The 23,966-nt window shown below is 38.5% G+C and overlaps 1 protein-coding gene across 1 annotated transcript in view; it reads right to left on the reverse strand.

The window, feature by feature from the left end:
- Window positions 1-511: 511 nt before the first annotated feature.
- The window catches only part of qsox1 (quiescin Q6 sulfhydryl oxidase 1), a 29,983-nt gene continuing 6,528 nt past the window's right edge, over window positions 512-23,966 (reverse strand). The window contains exons 7-12 of the mRNA XM_081348992.1: window positions 19,459-19,593; window positions 17,606-17,735; window positions 10,672-10,794; window positions 9,389-9,527; window positions 5,775-5,951; window positions 512-2,159 (exon numbers count right to left, since the gene is read on the reverse strand). Of these exons, the coding sequence (XP_081205118.1) occupies window positions 1,285-2,159; window positions 5,775-5,951; window positions 9,389-9,527; window positions 10,672-10,794; window positions 17,606-17,735; window positions 19,459-19,593 (1,579 nt within the window). The 3' untranslated portion in view covers window positions 512-1,284. The remainder of the gene's footprint in view (window positions 2,160-5,774; window positions 5,952-9,388; window positions 9,528-10,671; window positions 10,795-17,605; window positions 17,736-19,458; window positions 19,594-23,966) is intronic.

A 23,966-nucleotide genomic window follows, 5' to 3' on the forward strand; every position in this document is an offset into this window, starting at 1 on the left:
CACCGATAGGGTGAATGATGCTCAGGCTTTGGAAAGGCTATGATGACAAAGATGGTGTATCACGAACGGTTACGGTCACTGTCAAGTTTGCAGCGTTTGATTGAGGAATGGCTGGAATACACTCCAAGACTTAAATTCGGAACATTTTTCAAAGCACTAGTCATCAAACACTGGCCAACTTTGTAAATGGTTACACAGCAAAACTGGGGATGATATGATTAAACAAATGAGATCAATGTGTTCTAAAACCGGAGTTAGCTGCCATCATACAGTACATGAAATCTGTCGATCTGCAATTAGGGTTGACTCCGGACTGCAGAAATCTGGAGAAAAGTTGTGTAGTGTATTCCAGCCGTTACTTATTCAACTGACTGTCTACAGAAGGACTAGTTTGTGACACTAACTTTAAGTGTTAATGACACTGGAAATGTTATGTCAACATGGCGAAATATCTAATACCATGGCAGAAAAAAAACAATTGGAGTTTTAAAAACAATACAAGACATTTTTTGAAAAAATAGTTTTAATCAGATTTTACTCAGCAAAGCACTTGCTTACCTAACAGGCAAACACCATAATGTCTGTGATTCTGATTGTTAAAGGTACTTGCTGTAGAGCCGCTCTGTAATACACATTCAAATCTTAAAATATTTTAGTGCAGAAAAACTTAAAAAAATCAAATATTTGATCAGGAAGGCACAGTAAATGAACAGGCAGTGAGATCACGAAAATAAAATGGTTTAAACGGTGTATTTTCATTATAACCACAATCATAGAGCTGCTCCAAATTCAAAACAATATGCATTTAGAAAGATTTATGTTAAAAATGCTGTTTTTGAGCTAAAATATTTCTTTTTATGTTTCAAAGATATTATACAAAATGGTTGGTGCTTTTAAAAATTATGTGTGCTGCAGATTTCTTTGAGTGGTCATATAAAAACTAATTTTGTAGGAAAAACAAATAAAGACATTAATTACCATAAAACAAAAATGTCATCATCAGATGCTTCTAAGAAAGCTACTCACAGATGAAGTAAAAAAAGAAAAAATTCAGACCACAAGCAGCCCTTCATGGACAAGCGCAGGGTCCGTAAAATAAGACTTTGGCATTTCTACGCATTACCCTCTTAATTACCATGAAATTAAAAACAATACTTTGTAATCTCTCAATTTCTGTGCATTGTTACTTTGGCACTGAAGCTGTCGGGTTCTCTAGTAGCCACAGCTTGTGAGATTTGCTCGTCTCTGCTAAAAAAAGTAAAAGTTTACGCTGGATGCGATGCTCTAGGCCAGAGACAGTTTAGCCCGCCGCAGCTTTATCCTCAGTTTAAAATACAGGTACATGGCGACCAGGCACATGGTGGAGAGGAAGTACAGCAGGACACACAGGCTCACATCCAGCCTGGAGAATCCCACGCTGAGCAGGGACATCCAGCGCTTGCTTTGGGGTCTGGGGTTCGGTTCCATCCAGAGGTTCTCTTCCCGGCTTCCCAGGTCTCGCTTCACCCTCCAGCCTCCCTCGAACTGGAGGTCTTCTGAATCCTCCTTCTTTTGCAGACTCCTCCGTCGCACTACGCCAGACATGGCTGCAGCTTGAAGGGCTTTGGCTTTATAGTGTTGGCTTACAAAGGAATCCAGGTCTACTATGTCCTCCTGTCGCTCCCGTAGTTTCAATCCCACAATTCTTGGCTTGTGTTGGGACTGCGGCCGCTGTGGCTTCTCCCACGGTGCCTGGTTATCGGTTGCGTCTGCTTCAGCCACCCCCATTCCCTCCAGCCCCGCAGGGTACGGCTCACCGGCCTGCTCCTCCAGTGCTGGCTCTTCCTCTTCCTCCTCCTCCTCCTCCTCCTCCTGCTGCTCCTCTTCTTGAGGCTCTTCGGCAGGGTCGTTTTCGAGAACCTCTCGAGCTTTCCGTTCCACGGTTTTAATCTCCATCTGAGCAGCCACAATTCGGTTCCTCTGATGGGTGAGAACCTGGGTCTCGTCCTGCAGGTAGTCCATCAGAATGTGATCTGAAGAAAAGTAGTTTCGGAGGAAGGTCAGCACCTGCTCTTGGTTCCAGAAGTGCTCACCGGTCTTCTTTACTCCATGACAGCTAGGACACAACTCCGGAGACGGCCACTGAATCTTAGGGAAATGTGGGTCTTCACTGAGTTCTCCTGTGTGAGATCAGAAAAACAGTGAAGAGAGGAGTTTCATAAACCAAATCAACCACAAATCAAAAGAGGAGTTTTGACAATGAACTAATAAATCTCAACTTTCACACCTGAAATTGTTAATCCAAAGTAATTCTTGAAGCCTATTTTAACAAGAAATCTCATTCTCATTACTGTATTAAAAAACAACATGTCATGTAAATTGTAAAACGTATACATCAAGGTAGTATTTATTGTAAAACCTTTAATTCATCCTGTTTTAAATCAAATTTTTGTTTCTAATACAGTAAATAAAACTATTAAATTAAGAAGTGCCAAATGAGAACAATTATTAAGAATGGACATTTAGTAAAGTAAATTGTCTGTATGTATTAAAACAATGAGAATTTGAGGGCGAAACATGCTCAATTGTTGTGAAATAATTCCATATAATTTCCCACTGCAAAAGCCTAAAAGGCTTCATTTATATATAATATTTATATTAAATCTATTATATATTTATGTTTTAATGTGACCTGGACATGTGTTCATGAGATTCACCTGCTAATCCCCATTTACAAGCGTCAAACATTGCTTAACCCAAGGTTAAAACTGGCTTTAACCCAGGTTAATAAGACAAATGATCTAACTTAGGGTTAAGTTTAGTGGGAAAAGCCCAAATTAAATCAATTATGTTAGTTGACAGCTTCACATATACCTGGAGAATAACACTTCATTTCCCAGAATTTCAAATGCTGATGTCAATATTTAGTTTTATAAAAGTATCTGAAAACAAAATTTTAATTTGGTTTTAATTAGTTCAGAACAAAATTCATTCTGTGTATCAGAAAGTAATTGGGCATAATTAGCCTAAATGTAGCAAAACCAGGTGAAAAAATGGTTGAGTAACTTTTGAATTTCCGTTGCAATTCCTCTTCCTGTCATTCAAAATTCTGAATTTTGCCCAACCTTGATGTGCTGTAAGAACCGAGTGTGTGTGTGTGTGTGTGTGTGTGTGTGACAGGTCTAAAGACATGATCAATAGACCTGTGGGCTCTCCCAGAGGGAGGATCGTGAAGATAATAGATGAGGTTGGGGTGAACAACACACCCCTCCCCATCCACATGCACACGCACCAGCCTCTTCTCTTCACACCCCCTATGAACATGCCACCATCTCCAAATTGAATATGAAAGCCAGCACCTCTGGGCTGCAGCTCTCCCTCTAATGAATTACTATTTTTTTCCCGTCAGATGTTTTCCTTTCCTCCCTCCCCCCAAAAGCCACCCGGACGAAGGCATCCGCTAATAAATTGCTTGTGGCGGATGTCAGAGGGTGGCCAGGACACTACAAGAGGTGGCAGCAGCGGTTAGTTTACATCCCTCCCCCATCTCTTACGTAGATTAATCTGATGTATATATGCATGTGTGGACGTACTCTGCATACCGCACTTTACATAAGAGATACATCAATTTTACTATGCGTCTGAGGAACCCAGGGGTCTTTATGCCTCGCACTGTGACAGCACTCATTTCTGGCTGTGATGTGATGCAATGCCTATGAAGATCTTACTTTTAATCATAGCGGCCTTCAGGACAGAGGTGACTTCAGCTGTAGCACTGTTAACATTGATACAAAAGCTTGCTGGGGCGGTACATTAATATTCATGCGTGTGAATAGGGATAAGGAGTTGTCACGTAGGACAGTTCCGGTAAGCGTGAGTGAATGTGAGTGCCGATGGGTTGGTGGCCAGGGCTCCTGTGTTCAGATGAAGGGTGGATTGGAGGACTTACTAAACAAATGCAAAACGAACATACTGCATAGGCTAAACCTCTTCTTGGGAAAGAACCGTAGAAACTGGGGAATTGGAGAAACAAGAGGCATGTTTGGAACTACTATACTATGACTAATTTCCAACTAGTTTTGTAGTATGCAAAAAATGAGGTGAAATAATATATGCCGCAATGCAATATATCTGACTTGATCTGGCAGCATGAAACTTATTTGTCTTCCTTCTGTAGACGTCTCCCCCTCAACAAGTTGGCATCAGCGCTGGACTGAGGCCTGTTGCTTGGGCCTTTATGCCAGTTAAATTAATTGTGCAGCAGTGATACTAATAGGCCACTATTCATGCCTGGTTAGCTGTGTGTTTGTGTGCGAGATGGGAGGGAACTACTAAAGAGGCTCACGATTAGGAGGAGAAGGAGGGTCCCGCTTGGGGACAGAGAGGAATAAAGGGTGTTGGATGGTGGGAGGTGGAAGAGGAGGAGGAGGAGGGAGTGCCACCCACCTCACACACACTCTGAGTTAGCCACTTGGGCCAGAGATTACAAAGCAGAGGAAGGCTTGATGCTGGCGGCGTGGCGTGTGCCACCTGCTGTCCCAGGCGTCTGGGGAATAGAGGGCCGCGTGCCCCAGGCAGGAGACACTGTTGCTGTATCAATTGTCAAGCGGCAGGAACGACTCTCCCGGGACACAAGAGACAGTAAGACCTAATCAGCAGAAGTGACAGGGGACCCAGAGACACAGAAGAGCCATAGGGGGACACGCATGGGGGGGGACTTTTGTCCAATTATTCATGACTTCATGGCTGGTAAAACGGAACAGACGCTAAAGAGGCAGGAGACATCAAAAGAGGACAAACAAATGAATTAAGCAAGTGTGAAGAGAGGCAACTAACTCCCTTTATAGCTCTTCTGGACAACAGCCATGCAGGATGACAAGTTGTCAGAGAGATAACTAAGATTTTTATTTATTAAATGTCAACTCTGCAGGCAGTTCTTTGCAATCACTTTTATTAGTGAATTCTTGTAAGGTGGTAATAATGTTCTTATCAGAACAATAAATGAGTATAACGTCAAAATAAAATAAAACATTTAGGTTTAAATTGATAATTTTTTATCCAAAGTGACTTACAAAACAAAATAAAATAACAAAATAAAAGAAAATGATCAAATGAAAAATAAGGGGAGCAACAGAAGGTGTGAGAAATAGAAAAAAAGGATGTATGTAAGTGGAGGGATAGAGAAAAAGAGAGATAGACGGATAGAAGAGAAGAGGACAGCTGGTGTCTGCCCAGAGGATCGTCGAATTAAAGGGATTTAAAGGGAAGAAGCTGCACTGGTGCTCTGGAGAGGGAAAATCCACCCAAAAACTCCTGGTGTGCTCTCTTCTTTTCTCCTGCTCTATATTATGGTCAGGAGTGACAGGACTAAATAATATCCTTGGTTAAAGATTATTTGTACACACTTAAAAGCCATACCAAGTGAAACTTATTGTACAGAAATAGTACAAATAAACCTGTCAAAAAAAGGTCCATTATGTTTTAAATTATGAAACGATAGCCGATAGCATGTCCATAGTTAATTTTGATGAATGACACCTATTGTTACTCTGATAGGACGCCTGTGTGAACTTGAGGGGAACTGACTTCATACATCCACTAAATATAACCCTGACACCCAGTGACTCCAATTGTTCAGTAAAAGTGCTCAGAAAGCATTTTAAATGCAGTGAATTAAATTTAAATGTGTATTTTCTAATTTTAAGTTGAAATTCATTTCATTTTGTGGCCAATGTATGCATGTGTTAGTCGTTAATGTTTAACACTTAACATTTGTTTACACTGAACATACTGACCTGCCAGGCGGTTGTTGACCCAGTTGTGGCGAGACCACAGCCAGAGGACAGCGTAGGACGGCGAGGTCACATGGACCATGCTCTCCAGGGCCATACTCTCAAAGTGAGTTGCACAGGACCTGCATCCGAAAAAACTGTTGATATAACCTCTCATCGCCTGCAACACTTCCTGAGGGTCTGAGATCAAGAGACAGAAAGAGAAGAAAGAAAAGAGGAAATGGACAAAAAGAGAGTAAAAGAGGAAGTTAAAAAACAATAAAAGTGTGATTGCAAAAGAAGTACCAACTTTGGGTGCATGAAACATAAATCTATCTATCTATCTATCTATCTATCTATCTATCTATCTATCTATCTATCTATCTATCTATCTATCTATCTATCTATCTATCTATCTATCTATCTATCTATCTATCTATCTATCTATCTATCTATCTATCTGATATTATAATTAGCGCTGTCAACGTTAATGCGTTAACGCATGCGATTCATTTTTTTTTTAAGCATCCTTTGGCTAGCGTTACATTATAAGATCATGCTCTTATTCATGCAAACGCTTTTAAACCATTCAAGCGTGACAAGACAAAAGAGAACCTGCTGTCTGTGAATGTCCTGTCTATATGTGACAAACACACAGAAAGACGCGCGCCAGCATCGTGTGCACAGACAGCGCACTAGAATCGATGGGTTTGTGTAAGGATTGTTTTAAGTTCACTTAAATTAAAAGTTATTATATTTTTTGTTGCCTAATAAATGCTAAAATTGATAGCTTTCAAAAATGTTTAAAATTTAAAAATGAAATAAATAAATAATCAATTTCATTGAGACATCAGTAGCTGTATTAGTATACTGGCCTTCATTCATAAAAAATGCATAAAAAAATATTTTAAATACAGTCTTCATGTTGTTTCAGATTAACTGAAATTATTACATTATTACATTATATAAAAAATATATATTAAAAATGAATCTAGTTAATTTTTTCATCGATTGACAGCACTAATTATAATATCAATATTATATTTCATAACAAAAACAACAATAATAGCAACTGATAAAAAATATTATTTTTACGATATTATTATATTACTTATATTGCTAACAAGGCATAAATTCTCATAATTAGCTTCATAACAATATACTACATCATTTTAAATTTTAAAAATAAATTATACATGATACAGCATATGAACCTCTCTAGTAAAATGGTTACATATTGGTTACTAATGCATGAAAACTTCAAACCTGTTAATTCAGACACACTAACTAACCTCTCTCCGGACCCCAGATTACCCTACACTAATTCCTAAGCATCTATTCTCTCAAACACAAAACATTCTGAGGACAAGTCCCTGCAGGTACCAGGAGTGAGACAGGTCAGTTCTCATCCCGAATGCTCTCTAAGTTAGTTTAGTGTTGCGTTTAGTGCGTTTAGTTCTTTCTTCTGTGTTTAGCTGGTGGACATAATCCAGAGCATTGCCAGTGGACAGATGGACACCCCATCCCTGGCCTTCCACTGCAGGTTACATGACCCCCCTCCAACCGCTCGCACAAACACAAACACGCTGATGCCCCCTCCGCTCTTCTTCCGCCCACTGTAAGCTGCTGGATTAAGTGTGAGTGGAGAAGCTGTGTTCACTAGGTCTTATATTAACCCTTCAGATTCCAATAATCTAAACAAATCCCTCTCTTGTACCTACACACAATTACATTTCCAGCAGCAAAACAAGGCCCAAGAATAACAGTGGCACATTGGTTTCCTGGAATGAGACACTCTGGTGTGTATTTGTATTGGATCAAGAAGGATTTTTCAACTAAATGCACCATAAATGCTTGAGGAAAGCACAGACGGCCACACACAGCCTAATACAAATGCATGTCCGCCTTCCTTACACAATAGACAGGGCTCATCTGTCTACAAAGGGCCTTGAAGGTTGTGACACAGGGCAGCTGATGGCAGCTCTCGAGGTCACCAACAGGCCAAGATGGGCCACATAATTCAGTCCCAGCTTCTTTAGACCACTTACAGAGTTTAATTTACATAAGCCTGAAACATATAAGGTCTGTAGCAGAAACCGCACAAAAAAATTACAGATCAACAAAGCAGACTGTGCGACACGTCTCCTGACTGATGTTTGATTGATTTGTTCTTTTTAGCATATTGCATTTATGAAAGATAGTGTTGCTTTTTACAAGCCTGAAATAATTAAAAAGTCAGCATGAAATCCAAATGGACCTTTTTTTACTTTTTTAATAGATTTACATTTGTGCATTTGGCAGACGCTTTTATCCAAGGCGACTTTGCAGTGGGCTCCACAAATATTGGCATCCTTGGTAAACATGAGCAAAACCGAGTGTGAAACTCGGTGTGTGTCTTTCATTCAAAATATTCACAAAAATGTACCCTTTAATTGAAGTTGATTTACGCAAAATATAAATAAAGCATAAATGAAATAAATATGGTTTTCTCCAAAATATGTGTGCCAAAATTACTGTTAAAAATCTAACTTTTGCATATTCCCATGGTATGTTTTTAAGATCACGAACACTTAAGTGATAAGTCATGACTTCCTGTTTCACTGGGCTCTAAATATGAAGTGACACACAGGCCAAATTCCTCATCCATCACTATGGGAAAGACCTAAGAACACAGTAATGATGTGTGACAAAAGGTTGTTGAGCTGCACAAATCATGAAATGGCTATACGATAATGTTTAAATTGTTGGAGTACTCTTTTCCACTATCTGGGCAATAATTAATCAATTGGAAATGGTAACAATCAACCTGGAAGAGGAAGTGTCTATATTGGCCACACACACACACACTGAGGAGCGTAGTTTGAGTCGCTAAAACCTGTAAGGATCGGGAAAGTTGCAATAAAAAAAGTCTTTGTTGACATCAAACAGCAAACCCATCCACCTGAAGTTTGCCAGGCATTACTGAATCTTTCAGTGGAACTGGGCTTTATGGTCAGATGAGACCAAAATAAAGCTTTTTGGAAAAACACTAGAGGTGGGTTTGGCATAGACAGAAACATAGCCATGTAGAAAAATACCTCATCCCCACAGTGAAGTATGGTGGTGGATCTTTAATGCTGTGGGCCTAATTTTCGTCCAAAGACCCTAGACAGGACACATGGTATCATTAGGTACCATCAAGTACCTGCAGATGTTAAATCAAAATCTGACCGACCGCCAGGAGGCTTAAATTGGGTCGTGGTTGGATCTTCCAGCATGACAATGATCCAAAGCACATCTCAAAATATACAACAGAATAAAGGTTTGCACCATAGACATAGCAGTCCCTGATCCAAACCCCATAAAAAACCTGTGGGATACACTGAAGAAAAGAGTCCATAAGCAGACCTCTGAATCTGAAGGATCTCGAGAGATTCCGTATGAAGGAATGGTCTCAGATCTCTTGCTATGTGTTCATTAACCTTAGGTTACCAGAAGGTTTAAGGTTTGCGCCCCACGAGAGACGGTCCATATCATCATTGTGTCTTTGAGCAAGACATTTGGAAGACTCCTACTTACAATGTTTAAAAAAAGAAGGGAGCATTCTGTTAATAACTTAATGTGTGGTCTAGTTGAGGTGCTGTGCATATTAATAGTACCTGTGCTGCCATTTTCTTTAGCCTGCACCGTAAGCACATGGAAGAGTTGCCAAACAGCACAGGGGTATCGACGGTATTGGGGTTGAGATCCCTGGCAGCCCACCCACTGAACACCTTCAGGCAACACTGCATCGCTCGTCTTAAAAAAAACACACACATACAAAAATGGAGTCTCAATTGACTTGTGCTTCACTTAAACGGCAAGAATCAATTGAAGTCAATCAATTTTCCTTTCAGTCACTCCTCAAATGAAGTAAGGTGGATACTGCAATTAAAGCAGGTATGAGAGTTACAGGAAATGAAAGCTCCTCAATCATATTTAATTGAATGCGTAAATAAAAGCAAATATCAAACAACATTTAAACTATTTGGTCTGGTTTGATATGAATCCAGATCTCCCATTGGCCAGCCTCTTGTGCAGAGTCACTCAGCTGTTGATTGGTGGGTGTGTCTATAAGATGTGGTGATCTTGATGACAGCAGCCCTTTTCCTTATGGAATGCCTTCCTACTTCCTCATTGATTCATTGACTGGGTGGCTAAAAGCTTATGATGTCACTAACTGCTCCAGAGTATGTTTGTGTATGTAGGCATGGAGCCTCAAGACAGCATTATATAATCTTGTTCAACCAAAAATGAATCATTTACTTTCTTTCTTCACAAAATAAGACATTGTAAAAAATGTCAAAAGTGTTTTTTGTCCATACAATGAATTCCACTAGGGTCCAATGTTGTTTTGTACCCCATTGACTTTCATTGAACATTCTTCAAAATATCTTCTTTTGTGTTCTCCAGAAGTAAGAACACCTTACCAGTTTGGAACGACACGACGGTGAGTAAATGATGACGGAATATTCATTTTTGGATGAACATTTTAAGTAAACGCAGCTCTTTTGCTTAAATTTGAACATCTAACCATAGTGTGTCATGACTATGCCTTAGCCTTATGAAATAGTTTTTATGCAGCCTGCATGTGATGTTGAATGTCATGTATTGAAATTGTGCTTGCAACAGCTTAAATAGTTTAAATAAATGTTTTAATAAATTTAAATGAGTGACAGTATCCCAATACACTGACCTCATGACCCAAGACTAAGTGGAGAAATGCTTACATCGAAGTATTGACAAATTCGGGTACCTTTTCAAATAAATGCAGTACTTTGCTATATCAAATGTCTGGTTGTCAAAATTCTAATTTATAATTTCTAATACAGTCATAAATGGAAATAAAAAATGAAAACCAGAGCATTTTCTGAGATGTTCTGCTCAGGTAAGCTTGACTAACCTTTGCAGCATTGTCCAGCACATCTCTCAAATCGCTGTATCTGATCTCTGTCCCCTTCTGTAGTTGTAACCAGTCGTTCATGGTCTTCAGTGCACTCTTTACAACCGGACGACCTGGGAAATACTACACAAACGAAACAAGCACACACACACAATCACACACTTGTGTTTGGGACTAGGCTAAACTAAAGCATCTCATCATTTACATAAGTTCTTGTGACAGCCATTTCTGCAACGGCAGTAGCTGTTGTCAAATGGTGAGATCACTAGATTTGCTAATGTGCTACTAGAAGACGCTAAGTAACAGTGAAAGTACACATTGCAATGCTCTGAAGAGTTACAGTCATGAGAATATGTTCCTTTAAACACACACACACACACACACACACACACACACACACACACACACACACACACACACACACACACACACACACACACACCACAGTTACATGACATGCTACTAACCTTTATTAAATGTTGTAAAAAATATATAATAATAACAATACTAACAACAACAATAATTATTATGGTCATACTTTAGATTAGGGTCTATTAGCTATTAACTAACTATTAGCAACAACTTTTGCCTCAAACTAATTATAGAAACGAATATTAATAGTTAGTAAAGTATAGGTAAGTTTAGGTATTGGGTAGGATTAAGGGATGTAGAATATGGTCATGCAGAATAAGGCATTAATATGTGCTTTATAAGTACTAATAAACAGCCAATATCCTAGTAATATGAATGCAAATAAGCAACTAGATAATAGTGAGAATTGGACCCTAAACTAAAGTGTTACCACTATTATTATTGTTGTTGTTATAATATATAATTATTTATTGTTAAAATAAATGAAGTGTTATTTTTTTTCAGGTTAAAAAACTTTCAATGATACATTTAAAACTACTTTTTTATTTTCAATTAACTAGTAAAGTAACGCATTACATCTAAATTTACAACAAAGTTACACAAGTTACTTTGTTTTCCCAATTGTTGACTGACACCTCTCCTGTCCCCATGTTGAGAGAAATCGGGAGTAAGTGCAGAGGCGCTGTATAAAAAAGATGAAATGCAAACTCAAACGCAAACCTGTAATAATTAAATATGTTAAATTACACAAATATACTTTATGTATTTAATCTCACATTATTAACTGTCTTTGCTGCTGACCTTCGAAGATCCAATTCAACCATACTAATAAGCAAAGCTGACTTTAGAATAACCTCATATTTGTGTTTCAGGTTTTTTTTTTTTATGGCTGAAGTAAGTGTTTCTTCTCCTGCATCCTATTCTTCTGCAATATTGTAATGCATTACTTTAAAAGTAACTTTCCCTAACACTACTACTACCACCTACTTTTTTTAAACCAATGAAACAAAGAACACTTTTTAACATTATTATTTCATAATAAAATTAAATATTAAGTCTTCTTTCTCCTTCAGTATTAAAAAGCAACACTGAATGTACTATTGGTAGATGCATTTCTTTCTTACACCGGTGCAAATTTTATAGTGTTAAAGAATGCGTGTGTGTGTGGAAGACTCTAGAAGCTCAGTGAAGTAATGACCAGCCTAAGCCATGTGGCACGAGGGAATGGACAGATTCAATGGCCCTGGACGGACGCCAGTGCTGACCTTACAATTCTGTGTCTGAGCTGGGGCCACAAAGCCAACGCTAACACTCCGTCATGGCCCCATAAACACAGCCACATTAGTGCAGGCCAATGCCCGTGTGTGTGTGTGTGTGTGTGTGTGTGTGTGTGTGTTTGTGGGGAGGCCCCACAGGATCCCAGAGGTGCACCTTTCTTTGATTTGTGCTCTTGCGTCTTTTCAATTTTCCTGTGGCCATCTGTTCAGAATGGTGCGGTCTTCTATTCATCACCCTCTAACAGGATCTCTATTAAAACGCAGCTCACTTAAAAAGGCCTTGGAGAGATTTACTTAACCCCAACGCCCCACTCCATTCTGATTTGTTTCCTTAATCTGGGAGATTCGGCCATTGAGAACGCAGCCAAGGAGGAAAGCTAATCAAAGCTGCACAGGTGGGAAAAGTAGAAAGTCTCTGAGTGTGAATGTGTGTGTGTGTGTGTTAAATATATCTGTGCACTGGTCTGGCCTCTAACTAGTGTGAAAAGCTCATTACCAGACCTGGATGCTGAAGAGGGTAATCTGGGATTGCTCATACAAAAGGCATTGTTCAAAACTAGGTGAAAACTCTGTTCTGAATCTCTGCAATCAAAACAACATGGCCTATGTGAATAACTCTCCAGGGTGCCGGCAGCTAGTGAATGAGAGGCTGTGGAATCATTCTGTTATGCTGCAAAGTCCCTTTAAGAGTTGCATGGAGAAAGTACACAGATACAAATCCTAATGGGCTCAATATTTGGTCTGGTTAATAGTTTAAAGGCGAAGTAAAGAAAACAATGCAGTCAACTGGCTCACACACTTCGAAATACACTGGCCCCAAAAGTATTTGGATGCTTTGGCAACACATGCAATACCATTCAAAAGATTTTTTTTTAAAGCAAAGATGCATTAAATTGATTAAAACTTTAACATTTTTTAAATGTATATCCTAAATAAATGCTGTTCTATTGAATTTTCTATTTGAAATTTACATTTTTTTTTCATGGTTTCCACAAAAATATTAAGCAGCACAACTGTTTTAAACATTGATAATAAGAAATGTTTCTTGAGCAGCAAATCAGCATATTAGAATGATTTCTGAAGGATCATGTGACTCTGAAGACTGGAGTGAATATTCAGCTTTGTAATCACAGTTTTTATATTTTAAATTACATTTTAAAGTATATTAAAATAAAAACGTTTTTTTCCCCGCAATAATATATTACAGTTTTTACTGTATTTTGATCAAATAAATGCAACCAACTTCTTTTAAAATAACTTACAGTACATACATTTTACACTACTACATTTTTTGGGTGTTATGTCATTACATTTTCTACCAAAATATTAACCAAGTCGCATTTACTTTAGAGAAATGTAGCACAAAAACAAAAGTTTGTTTTTAATTACAACAGCATAACATGCCACAATAAGGTTCAATTAGCAAAAACACTTGAAATAACAATGAACAATACTTCAGCATTTACTCATTATACTTCAATGTTAATTTTTACATATATTAATAATACACTAAAAAAGATTTGTTAATGTATTATGATACTGAACATGAAATAATTACGAAAAGTATATTTATCAATTAACATTAACAAAGTACAACAGTATTTAAAACTTTTAATAATCTGTTAGTTTATAAAACCTAAAACATTAACTAATATTAAAGAATTCAACCTTATTGTACAGTGTTACTGATAAAACATACTGATACTGTATTTGGTTGTCAAATGTTACATGCCCATAGTCAATGTGTGAACTTGAGGGAAACTGACTTTACACAACTACAAAAAATTGGACCAGTTTGGCACAAGTTAATAATGGCCCAGAAAAGTCCATTTTGCAGATGCCATGATACTCAGCTATCTATTGCAATAACATTCATTCATTTTAAGAGTGACTTGTAAATACTTTTAGGGACCTCTGTAGTGATTATCTTTTCAAGAAAAGACAATGTTTTCAAAGATACTGTACCCTGATATTCAGACAGTTTCTCGAACAGTATTTTTTATTATATCCAGTATTTTTAAGAGTATATATATATATAGCCTCTGCATATTCCATTTACCAAAGCAGGGATATAGATCACTAACCACAAACAGCCCTTTCCAATCACTGTCCTTACTGATTCAGCTCCCCGCTCTCCCTTCTTCCTCCCCTTCGGACCATGACAATCCACTTCACCCTAGCAATATGTCATCTCCAATCCGATTAGTATCAGCATTCAAGAAACCACAGTCTCTCTCTCTCTGCAGTGGTTCAAAAGAGAAGGCATCTGTTGGCCAAGCCCTGAGGAAGACCCCGTTTAATCTCACCCTCTGGGACTCATATACAAGTGGGCCATGTAAAAGCCATCTAAACGGTTTCCCTGTTATCACGGCACTAACCAACAGCAGGTGCTAGGTGTCCCCCAACATTAGGGATCTCTGAAAGTTGTTCGAATGAAAACAGGAAACGCAGGATCAGACCTTTAGGACACCATGCCCTGAGATAAAAGATGGAGGCACGGCTGGATCTGGACCTCAAATTGCCTTCTAATTCCTTGTTTTATTCTCTCCCTCTTGCGTGGCAGGAAGCCTCTTTCAAGAAAGCAGGATAAAGATGGGTAATCCTAAAGCCTCTCTGTAATGCTCTCATGTCTCCAAGATCCACTCTTTTAATCCTGAAATACATGTTCTGATTCATACAAATCCGGATTGTGCTGCAAACCCAGATACGTTAAGCAACAGCGTGACCGAGGAAAACACTGCTGTGTCAAACCACTGTGCTATATACAGTATATATACAGCATACAGTCCACACACATATGCATTGCTGGTCAGAATTATTTGCATATAGTAAATATGATCAAAGATGGCTGTAAAAAATAAATATGCATTCTTTATCCTTTTGATATTTCATAAAAAAAAAAGTAAAAGTGAAGTAAAAGAATTGAAAGTGGGGGGGGGGAAATCACATTATGAAATTAATGTTTTTCTCCAAAACACATTGGGAACAATTATTTGCCCCCTTTTATTAAATACTTTTTGCAACTTCCTTTTTCCAAGATAACAGCTCTGAGTCTTCCCCTATAACGCCTTATGAGTTTGGAGAACACCTGACAAGAGATCAGAGGTCATTCCTCCATACAGAATCTCTCCAGATCCTTCAGATTCCCAGATCCATGTTGGCGCTTCTTCTCTTCAGTTCAGCCCACTCATTTTCTCCAGGTCAGGGACTGGGACTGGGATGGCCATTGCAGATGCTTGGTTTTGTGCTCAGTGACACATTTTTGTTTTGATTTTGATGTTTGTTTTTGGATCACTGTCATGTTGGAAGACCCAAACTTGTCCCGTTATAAGATTTCTAGCACAGACTGTCAGGTTTTGATTTTTTATCTGTTGGTATTTGATCGAATCCATGATGCCATGTATCTGAACAAGATGTCCAGGAACTCTGGCAAAAAATTAGGCCCACAGCATTAAAGATACAGCAGAGTATTTAATTTTACACATGGGGTAATTTTTTTTATCCCTGTATGAACCAAACCTATATTAAGTATTTGCAACAAAAAAGCTCTTTTTTGGTTTTGTTTCATCTGTCCATACAATGCTTTTTTTTTTATTACAGCCATCTTTGATCATATTTACCAAGGGGGCAAATAATTCTGACCAGCACTGTATATATACACATATACATACACACACATACACAGACACATACATTTTAAATAATAAAATAGTAAATAATTTAAAATAATAAAATAAAAATAGAAAACAGCTATTCTTCACATATACTGTATCTTATACATATATTTTTGTGTGTCATTTTAAAGACCCCAGGGTCACCTGGTGCAGGAGAAGGTTCAGGACGAGAGGGCAGGTTCACAGGATTACCCCATTACATCAGTCTGTCTGCATTCTAAGCATCTTAATCTAAAGCACCAAATCTGTAAGCAGCCAACCTAACTGTGTTTAGCATTCAAGCCACTGTACAGATCTTCAGCTCAGAACACGGAGTGTGTGTGTGTGTGTGTGTGTGTGTGTGTGTGTGTGTGTGTGTGTGTGTGTGTGTGTGTGTGTGTGTGTGTGTGTGTGTGTGTGTGTGTGCTTGTTCCTCCGTGCCACCATTAATCTCTCCATGCTTTGCTTTAGTGGGGTTAAACACTTCCTCTTCACAGAGTGTCAATTAATGCAGCCAGCGTGTCTGTTTAACAAGGCAGCTCAAAAGAGCAGGCCAAAAACAGCAAGGACACTCTGAAGAGGCCCAGCTAACACTAGAATACCAGAGGGAGCCGGGAATATTGACAAAACTAACCACAGTTAATGGGAGGCCTGCCCAGGGCCCCTGCCACTCCTCCAGGCATCTGTGTAGACCTTCCCTGGAGAGCCCTAAATAATCAGAGAGATTGGCAGTGCTACGCTGGACGGACGCAAAGCCAGCGTAAGGTCATTGTCTCAGACCTCATCAAAGAGATCCGTGGCACGTGTCTGATCCAGCAGAGAACGGTAAGAGAAAGAAGACAGACAACATATAGGGAATATTCGAGTGAATCTCAATCTTAAGAAATGTTCAATCAATATTTCACCCTCATAATCAAAAAATATATAAGACATTATATTTATTATCATTAAAATAAGGTCACATAATACCATGATACATATGTATTTATTTGATTGCGAGGTGAACATTTCTTGTGAGAAAGATTGTGAGGAAACAATAGAACAGTACACCAATGCAGTGAAATACCCAGAATCAAAGAAATATTATGAATAGTTAAATAACTCAAATAATTATGCTTTTAGTATGCATTGGATGTTTTTTTAAGATAAGCAATTGCAGCCTAAATTATTTTCTTTTTTTATTAAAAAAAATTGTGCTGCATCATTAAAGTAATTTTCAGCTCTTTGATCAGCGTTTTAAATGGGAAATGAAAACAGAATACCTTGGATGTATTCTTAAATGTCCGAAAATAACATCAGCAGTTTGGCATCAAGTGCACATGCTGCTGTGAAAACATTTCAGCATCAAGCTTTTATTACCGCTGTACCATTTAAGTGCTAATATATTTTCGCCCTGAATCATCCATTTGACCATATGTTATACTTTCTAAAATCTGACTGATCTCCAAGATCATTTAAGTCCACAAGCACTGAAAATCTTTGTGCTAAGGGTTGAAAAAGAGATTGAAATGTTCAATGTATCTCCCTCTAGTGGTTTGTCATGCGAACTGACTTGGCTAATACAGTTGCTGTGAAATTAAAGGACAGATATTTAAAAAACTAGATATTTAATGTGTTTACTGATGGACTCACCTTAGCCAGTACATGTATGTACTTTTTGAGTGCAGTCAGATCGTCTCCACTAATGCTGATGTGACCAGACAGCTCTACACGCAGAGAATAATGCAGCGCTGATTCCAAATCAGACATGTACACACGCGTCCTAAATACACACACACACAGAAACCTCTGTAGGACCATAGCTGACATTATGTGTACCATTTAAATCATGAGAGGCAACTACAAAAGTCCACATGATTTGATTTGTTAACACTTTAAAGGGATAGTTCACCCAAAAATGAAAATCATTTACTCACCCTCATGCAATCCCCAATGTATATTCATTTCTTTCTTCAGGAGGTTTTTAGGAAAATATTCCATCTCTGTTAGTCCATATAATGCAAGTGAATAGGTGCTGCTAGGTTGACTCTTGAAAAACCACACACAGCGATCGTGATGGTATTCCATACGACCCCAGTGGTTGAATCAATGACTTCTGAAGTGAAACGATAGGTCGTTGCATCCAGTATACTGCCATTCAAGCGTTCTTGAGAGGGACGTTGTGATGCGTGATGTAAGTGTGTTGTGGAGCTTACACAAAGAAGTGGCGGTCCTCAGTGCTTCTGCAGTACCATCATGATCGCTGTGTGTGGTTTTTCGAGCATCACCCATCTTTCATTATACTTTTTTTTTAATCTTTTTTTTGTGTTTATCTGAAGAAAGAAATTCATATACATCAGGGATAGCATGAGAGTGAGTAAAAGAGAATTAAACATTTTGGGTGAACTATCCCTAGTGTTATTTAATGTAATCATGCTTTCTACAACAACGATGTGTCATAGTTCAAGGGATAGTTCAACCAAAATTAAAAAAAAAATCTTGAACTATCCCTTTAACTATAACACATTGTTGTAGAAAGCATGATTACATTAAATAACACTTACAGGGATAGTTCACCCAAAATGAAAATTCTCTCATATTTCACTCACCCTCATTTTGTTCCAAACTCATAACTTTGGTAATCTTCAAAACCCAAATTAGGATATTTTTAATGAAACCTAAGATGTTTCTGTCCCTCCATTGAAAGTCCAGGTTACCAAAACCAAAAATATCCAAAAAGGTTGTAAAATGAATGCATATGAATTAAGCGGTTTAATTTAAGTATTACGAAGAGATACGATCACTTCTTGCGTACATGAGAACCAATGAGGTTTGTCTTAGCATGTTACGAATGCACAAGCTTCTGTGTTTACTATGTGATGGCTTACCATTTGCTCCATGCATATATGTGAACGAAAGCCTACAATAATTCTGTTCATCATATAAAGTGATTGTATCTCTTCATAAGTCTTACAGTGGATTTACACTGGGTGTCGGCGTTAACACTTCTCGCTTACTTTACTCGTGTACTTAACAGACGCTAGCCAAAAGCGATCATCCAACACTGGAAAAGTAATGTGATTGGCTGTTGTCACTATAATGGTTGCATCAGCACCAAGTTTCAGACACACCCTCCGTCAAGCGTTGACACCCCTTGTGAATACAGTGTTACAGATTTGAAACGATATGAGGGTCAGTAAATGATGACATTTTACATTTCTGGGTGAACTATCCCTTAAACAAATGAAACTTTGATTTATGAATGTTCAATCATATTTTAACTTTCATTAACTTTTCATTAACTACTGATTTGTTAAGTGTAATAAGACCTAATAAAAATTTGCATCATGTAACAGTTTGTTCAGTGCATTAATCTATTCACCATGTAAATAATTAAATGAGGCATGAATATGTAAATTATGTCTAAATGTGGGAAGACAATGAACAATTTAGAGGCTTAAATGGCTCAATGGTTGATTACTGTATGTCAGCTTGTGTTCACTAACTTGTTAAACGGCCTCCATTCCTCTAGAGTTGAGTTCTTGATGAGATCGATGATGGGAGTCTGGGGTTTGCCTGTCCGCACTACCCCTGGCAACCTCTGGAGGGCATATGTGTAGAAAGTACGAGCTTCACGGAGTCTAAGGGAGGAGAAAACGGATTGAGGGTCACGCAACTACTAAACATGACCAAGTATGAGAGACAACATTTGACAAAAGAATGTGGAGTGGTTATCATGTCGGTCAGACTCCAGAAGAGCTCAAATTCCATGTTTATAGAGCTGCTCTTTGTTGAATCAGTTCAATTTAGGACAGGAATTAAAAGAAGAGTTAAGGTTAAGGTTAGGGTCTGGATTAGAGCCAGAGATAGGGTAGAGACAGTCACTCTACTTCCAAATATAACTACTTCCCTACTACACAGTGTGCAAAAAAATTACCTACCGCAACTGACAGGGCAGAACAATAGTATGTTCGGATTGTATTCAAACTACATGCATACTTACAGAACATACTGGGTCGAGAAATATGTTCTTCATCAAATGCATTACTTATGCTGACAGTATGTGAAATAGAGTTATAGACAGTAAAATATTTCATTTGTGACTAAAGCGACCAATATATCGGCCAGGCAGATTCATCAACTGATGTTTGGACATTTTGAGATGCATTTTTAAATATGACTTTAATAGAAATTCCCATGTCAAGGAGAGTTTAAAAAAAGAAAGGGTACGCCTGGCTGATTAACAGATGTGTTACTTTCCTTTGTGTCAATTCAAAATTATACCGACAGGTAGCCTTATGGATGAAAAAAGACCCAATTATCGTAAAAGATTTAGAATTTGGAATTTTAAGTAAATAGTACTAATGTTTAATACACTATGTCAGCACTAAAGGCTATTTTGCATGGCATGAGCTGTATAATTTTAAGTAGATTGACAAACAATAAACAAACACAACTCTTATAGCACTGTATGAAAATATATAAAAGCTTTCAATTTGATATTTGGCCGAAATTCTACAATTATTTCAGATGATACCTTTTAAAACATACTCATTAGAAAACTTTCAGAATAAAATCTTTGTCTGGTAAAATTAAAGGCAGGGCACTTTGTAAAATGACAAGGTGGTTCTTACAGTGTAAATGTTCATTTCATTTATATACATTATATACTGTTAAAAATTGTAAAAAAAAAATCCAGAAATCACAATGTATGATTTTTTTAAGTATTTATTTGTATGATACAGCTGCAAATAAGTATTTGAACACCTGTCTATCAGCTAGAATTCTGACCCTCAAAGACCTGTTAGTCTGCCTTTAAAATGTCCACCTCCACTCCATTTATTATCCTAAATTAGATGCACCTGTTTGAGGTCGTTAGCTGCATAAAGACACCTGTCCACCCCATACAATCAGTAAGAATCCAACTACTAACATGGCCAAGACCAAAGAGCTGTCCAAAGACACTAGAGACAAAATTGTACACCTCCACAAGGCTGAAAAGGGCTACGGGGAAATTGCCAAGCAGTTTGGTGAAAAAAGGTCCACTGTTGGAGCAATCTTTAGAAAATGGAAGAAGCTAAACATGACTGTCAATCTCCCTCGGACTGGGGCTCCATGCAAGATCTCACCTCGTGGGGTCTCAATGATCCTAAGAAAGGTGAGAAATCAGCCCAGAACTACACGGGAGGAGCTGGTCAATAACCTGAAAAGAGCTGGGACCACCGTTTCCAAGGTTACTGTTGGTAATACACTAAGACGTCATGGTTTGAAATCATGCATGGCACGGAAGGTTCTCCTGCTTAAACCAGCACATGTCAAGGCCCGTCTTAAGTTTGCCAATGACCATTTGGATGATCCAGAGGAGTCATGGGAGAAAGTCATGTGGTCAGATGAGACCAAAATAGAACTTTTTGGTCATAATTCCACTAAACGTGTTTGGAGGAAAAAGAATGATGAGTACCATCCAAAGAACACCATCCCTACTGTGAAGCATGGGGGTGGTAGCATCATGCTTTGGGGGTGTTTTTCTGCATATGGGACAGGGCGACTGCACTGTATGAAGGAGAGGATGACTGGGGCCATGTATTGCGAGATTTTGGGGAACAACCTCCTTCCCTCAGTTAGAGCATTGAAGATGGGTCGAGGCTGGGTCTTCCAACATGACAATGACCCGAAGCACACAGCCAGGATAACCAAGGAGTGGCTCTGTAAGAAGCATATCAAGGTTCTGGCGTGGCCTAGTCAGTCTCCAGACCTAAACCCAATAGAGAATCTTTGGAGGGAGCTCAAACTCCGTGTTTCTCAGCGACAGCCCAGAAACCTGACTGATCTAGAGAAGATCTGTGTGGAGGAGTGGTAAAATCCCTCCTGCAGTGTGTGCAAACCTGGTGAAAAACTACAGGAAACGTTTGACCTCTGTAATTGCAAACAAAGGCTACTGTACCAAATATTAACATTGATTTTCTCAGGTGTTCAAATACTTATTTGCAGCTGTATCATACAAATAAATAGTTAAAGAAAATCATACATTGTGATTTCTGGATATTTTTTTTTTTTATTATGTCTCTCACAGTGGACATGCACCTACGATGACAATTTCAGACCCCTCCATGATTTCTAAGAGGGAGAACTTGCAAAATAGCAGGGTGTTCAAATACTTATTTTCCTCACTGTATATATATATATATATATATATATATATATATATATATATATATATATATATATAAATCTTACTGACCTTATCTTACTATTTGCCATTATATCTGCCACTGTACCACTGGCTACCACAGCCTCTAGATATAAAACTGACTCCTGAATTCTTGACACTCCAATTCAAACCTTTCTTAAGAATTCTGGAAATGAATAATGTTAAAAAGCTACTTTCCCCCCCAAAAAATATTAATTGTGTCTAGGAATGCATTGTGAGCTTGCATGAGCTCCCATGTCTCACTTCCCCTGTTTTCCACTATCATCCATTTACCTTTCTTCCTCGGATGAGCAGATGGTGGGTGTGGCGTGCTGATGAGATGTCATTACTGATCATTACCCTCTTCACTAACCCTGGCAATCAAACAATAAACACCACTGTGCATTCCTGAGTCTCTCGCACAGGCGGACACACACTCCCTCATCTACCCAGGCTTCAATCAACCCTCGCCGGGGAGACGGGGCAAAGCCTGAGGTCCCCAGGGTCCGACGGCACGCTTCTGAGACCACGAGGACCTGTTCCGCCCTGGGAGATCGTGGAGAGAGTGTGTGTGTGTGTTTGTGTTTTTACGCATGCTACACGAGATCAATCACGCATTCAGACCTGACGGCACGCCATCTGTTGCTCTGCAGAGCAGGGACTGTTTGGCAGGTGAAACGCAAAAAAATGAACACTATTGTTTCGGTGTAGAAGATTAAAACCCCCTCCACACACATGCGCACACCCTCTGCACACCATCAAGAAGGACGGAAACAACATAAGCCAACCATAAATCATTTCTCTTTTGCATTTGTCATCTAAAGAGCCCCACACCCGTGCCAAGTTATTTTTCTCAAACAAGCATAACAAAGCAAGTAAACCTCTGATTTATGCTCCTGGTTAAAAATTATGATGAAAGCTCTGTGATCTTGAATAATGGCATGTATTAAAACTCTGTTGTCTCATTAACATTGCCAGATGTTGTGGAGATTTTTCCTGCAATGGCTAATGATCATAAAACTGAGAAGATGGGATCAGGCAAATGCTAAATACTTAATTATAAGAATTTAAGAGTTAAATGCCTCGGCTCTAGCTCATGCTTATGCACCAAGAAAGAGAGATTAAAGGTGAAGTGTGTAATTTTGTTCTTTCCCATTCAAATCTATATTATTTTTTTCAACTGTTTTATAAAAAACAATAAAAATCTGAAAGTCTGGTTGCTTAGAAAAGTAACAGCATAGCTCGCCTCAAAAAGAAACATGCCTGTAGCACAAACAGTACAGAAAAAGTTAAACATTGAAGTGTACTATTGTACGATAATCTTAAGCATGAGCATGAGCAATAATAACAGGTATCCCAAATACTCGACTTCATACGACCACATTCTTTAGGCAATTATCTACACATCAGGCTTATAGGCAGGGTAGGTGATTTAATCCAGAAACATTTTTTGTTATGCTGGTTGAAAGTCTCATCCTGCATCACTAAGTTAAGTGGTCTAAATGTATTTATATGTCTATATATATTCTCTGTGGAAGGCACAAGGCCATAAAATGTTTGTCCAATCATTGCATTCAGTCCGAATGCTGTGATACGATATCCTACCTATCTGTCAACATATGTATTTCCATACCTCCGCGAACCCTGCGGGCGCAGACATCACACTTCAACAGCGCGTTAGTCACGAGCATCGCAAACGAAACAACAGCCACCTTTTACAGTACCTCCTGAACCAAAACAATGAGCTAATGGTGCGCTCAAGCCATAACTACCGCAATTTGGATGAGATGGAAACCTGTGAATTTATACTCGGAGCAGTTTGCA

This window comes from Scardinius erythrophthalmus, assembly GCF_964197995.2.
Source record: "Scardinius erythrophthalmus genome assembly, chromosome: 20".
Taxonomy (NCBI): Eukaryota; Metazoa; Chordata; class Actinopteri; order Cypriniformes; family Leuciscidae; genus Scardinius; species Scardinius erythrophthalmus.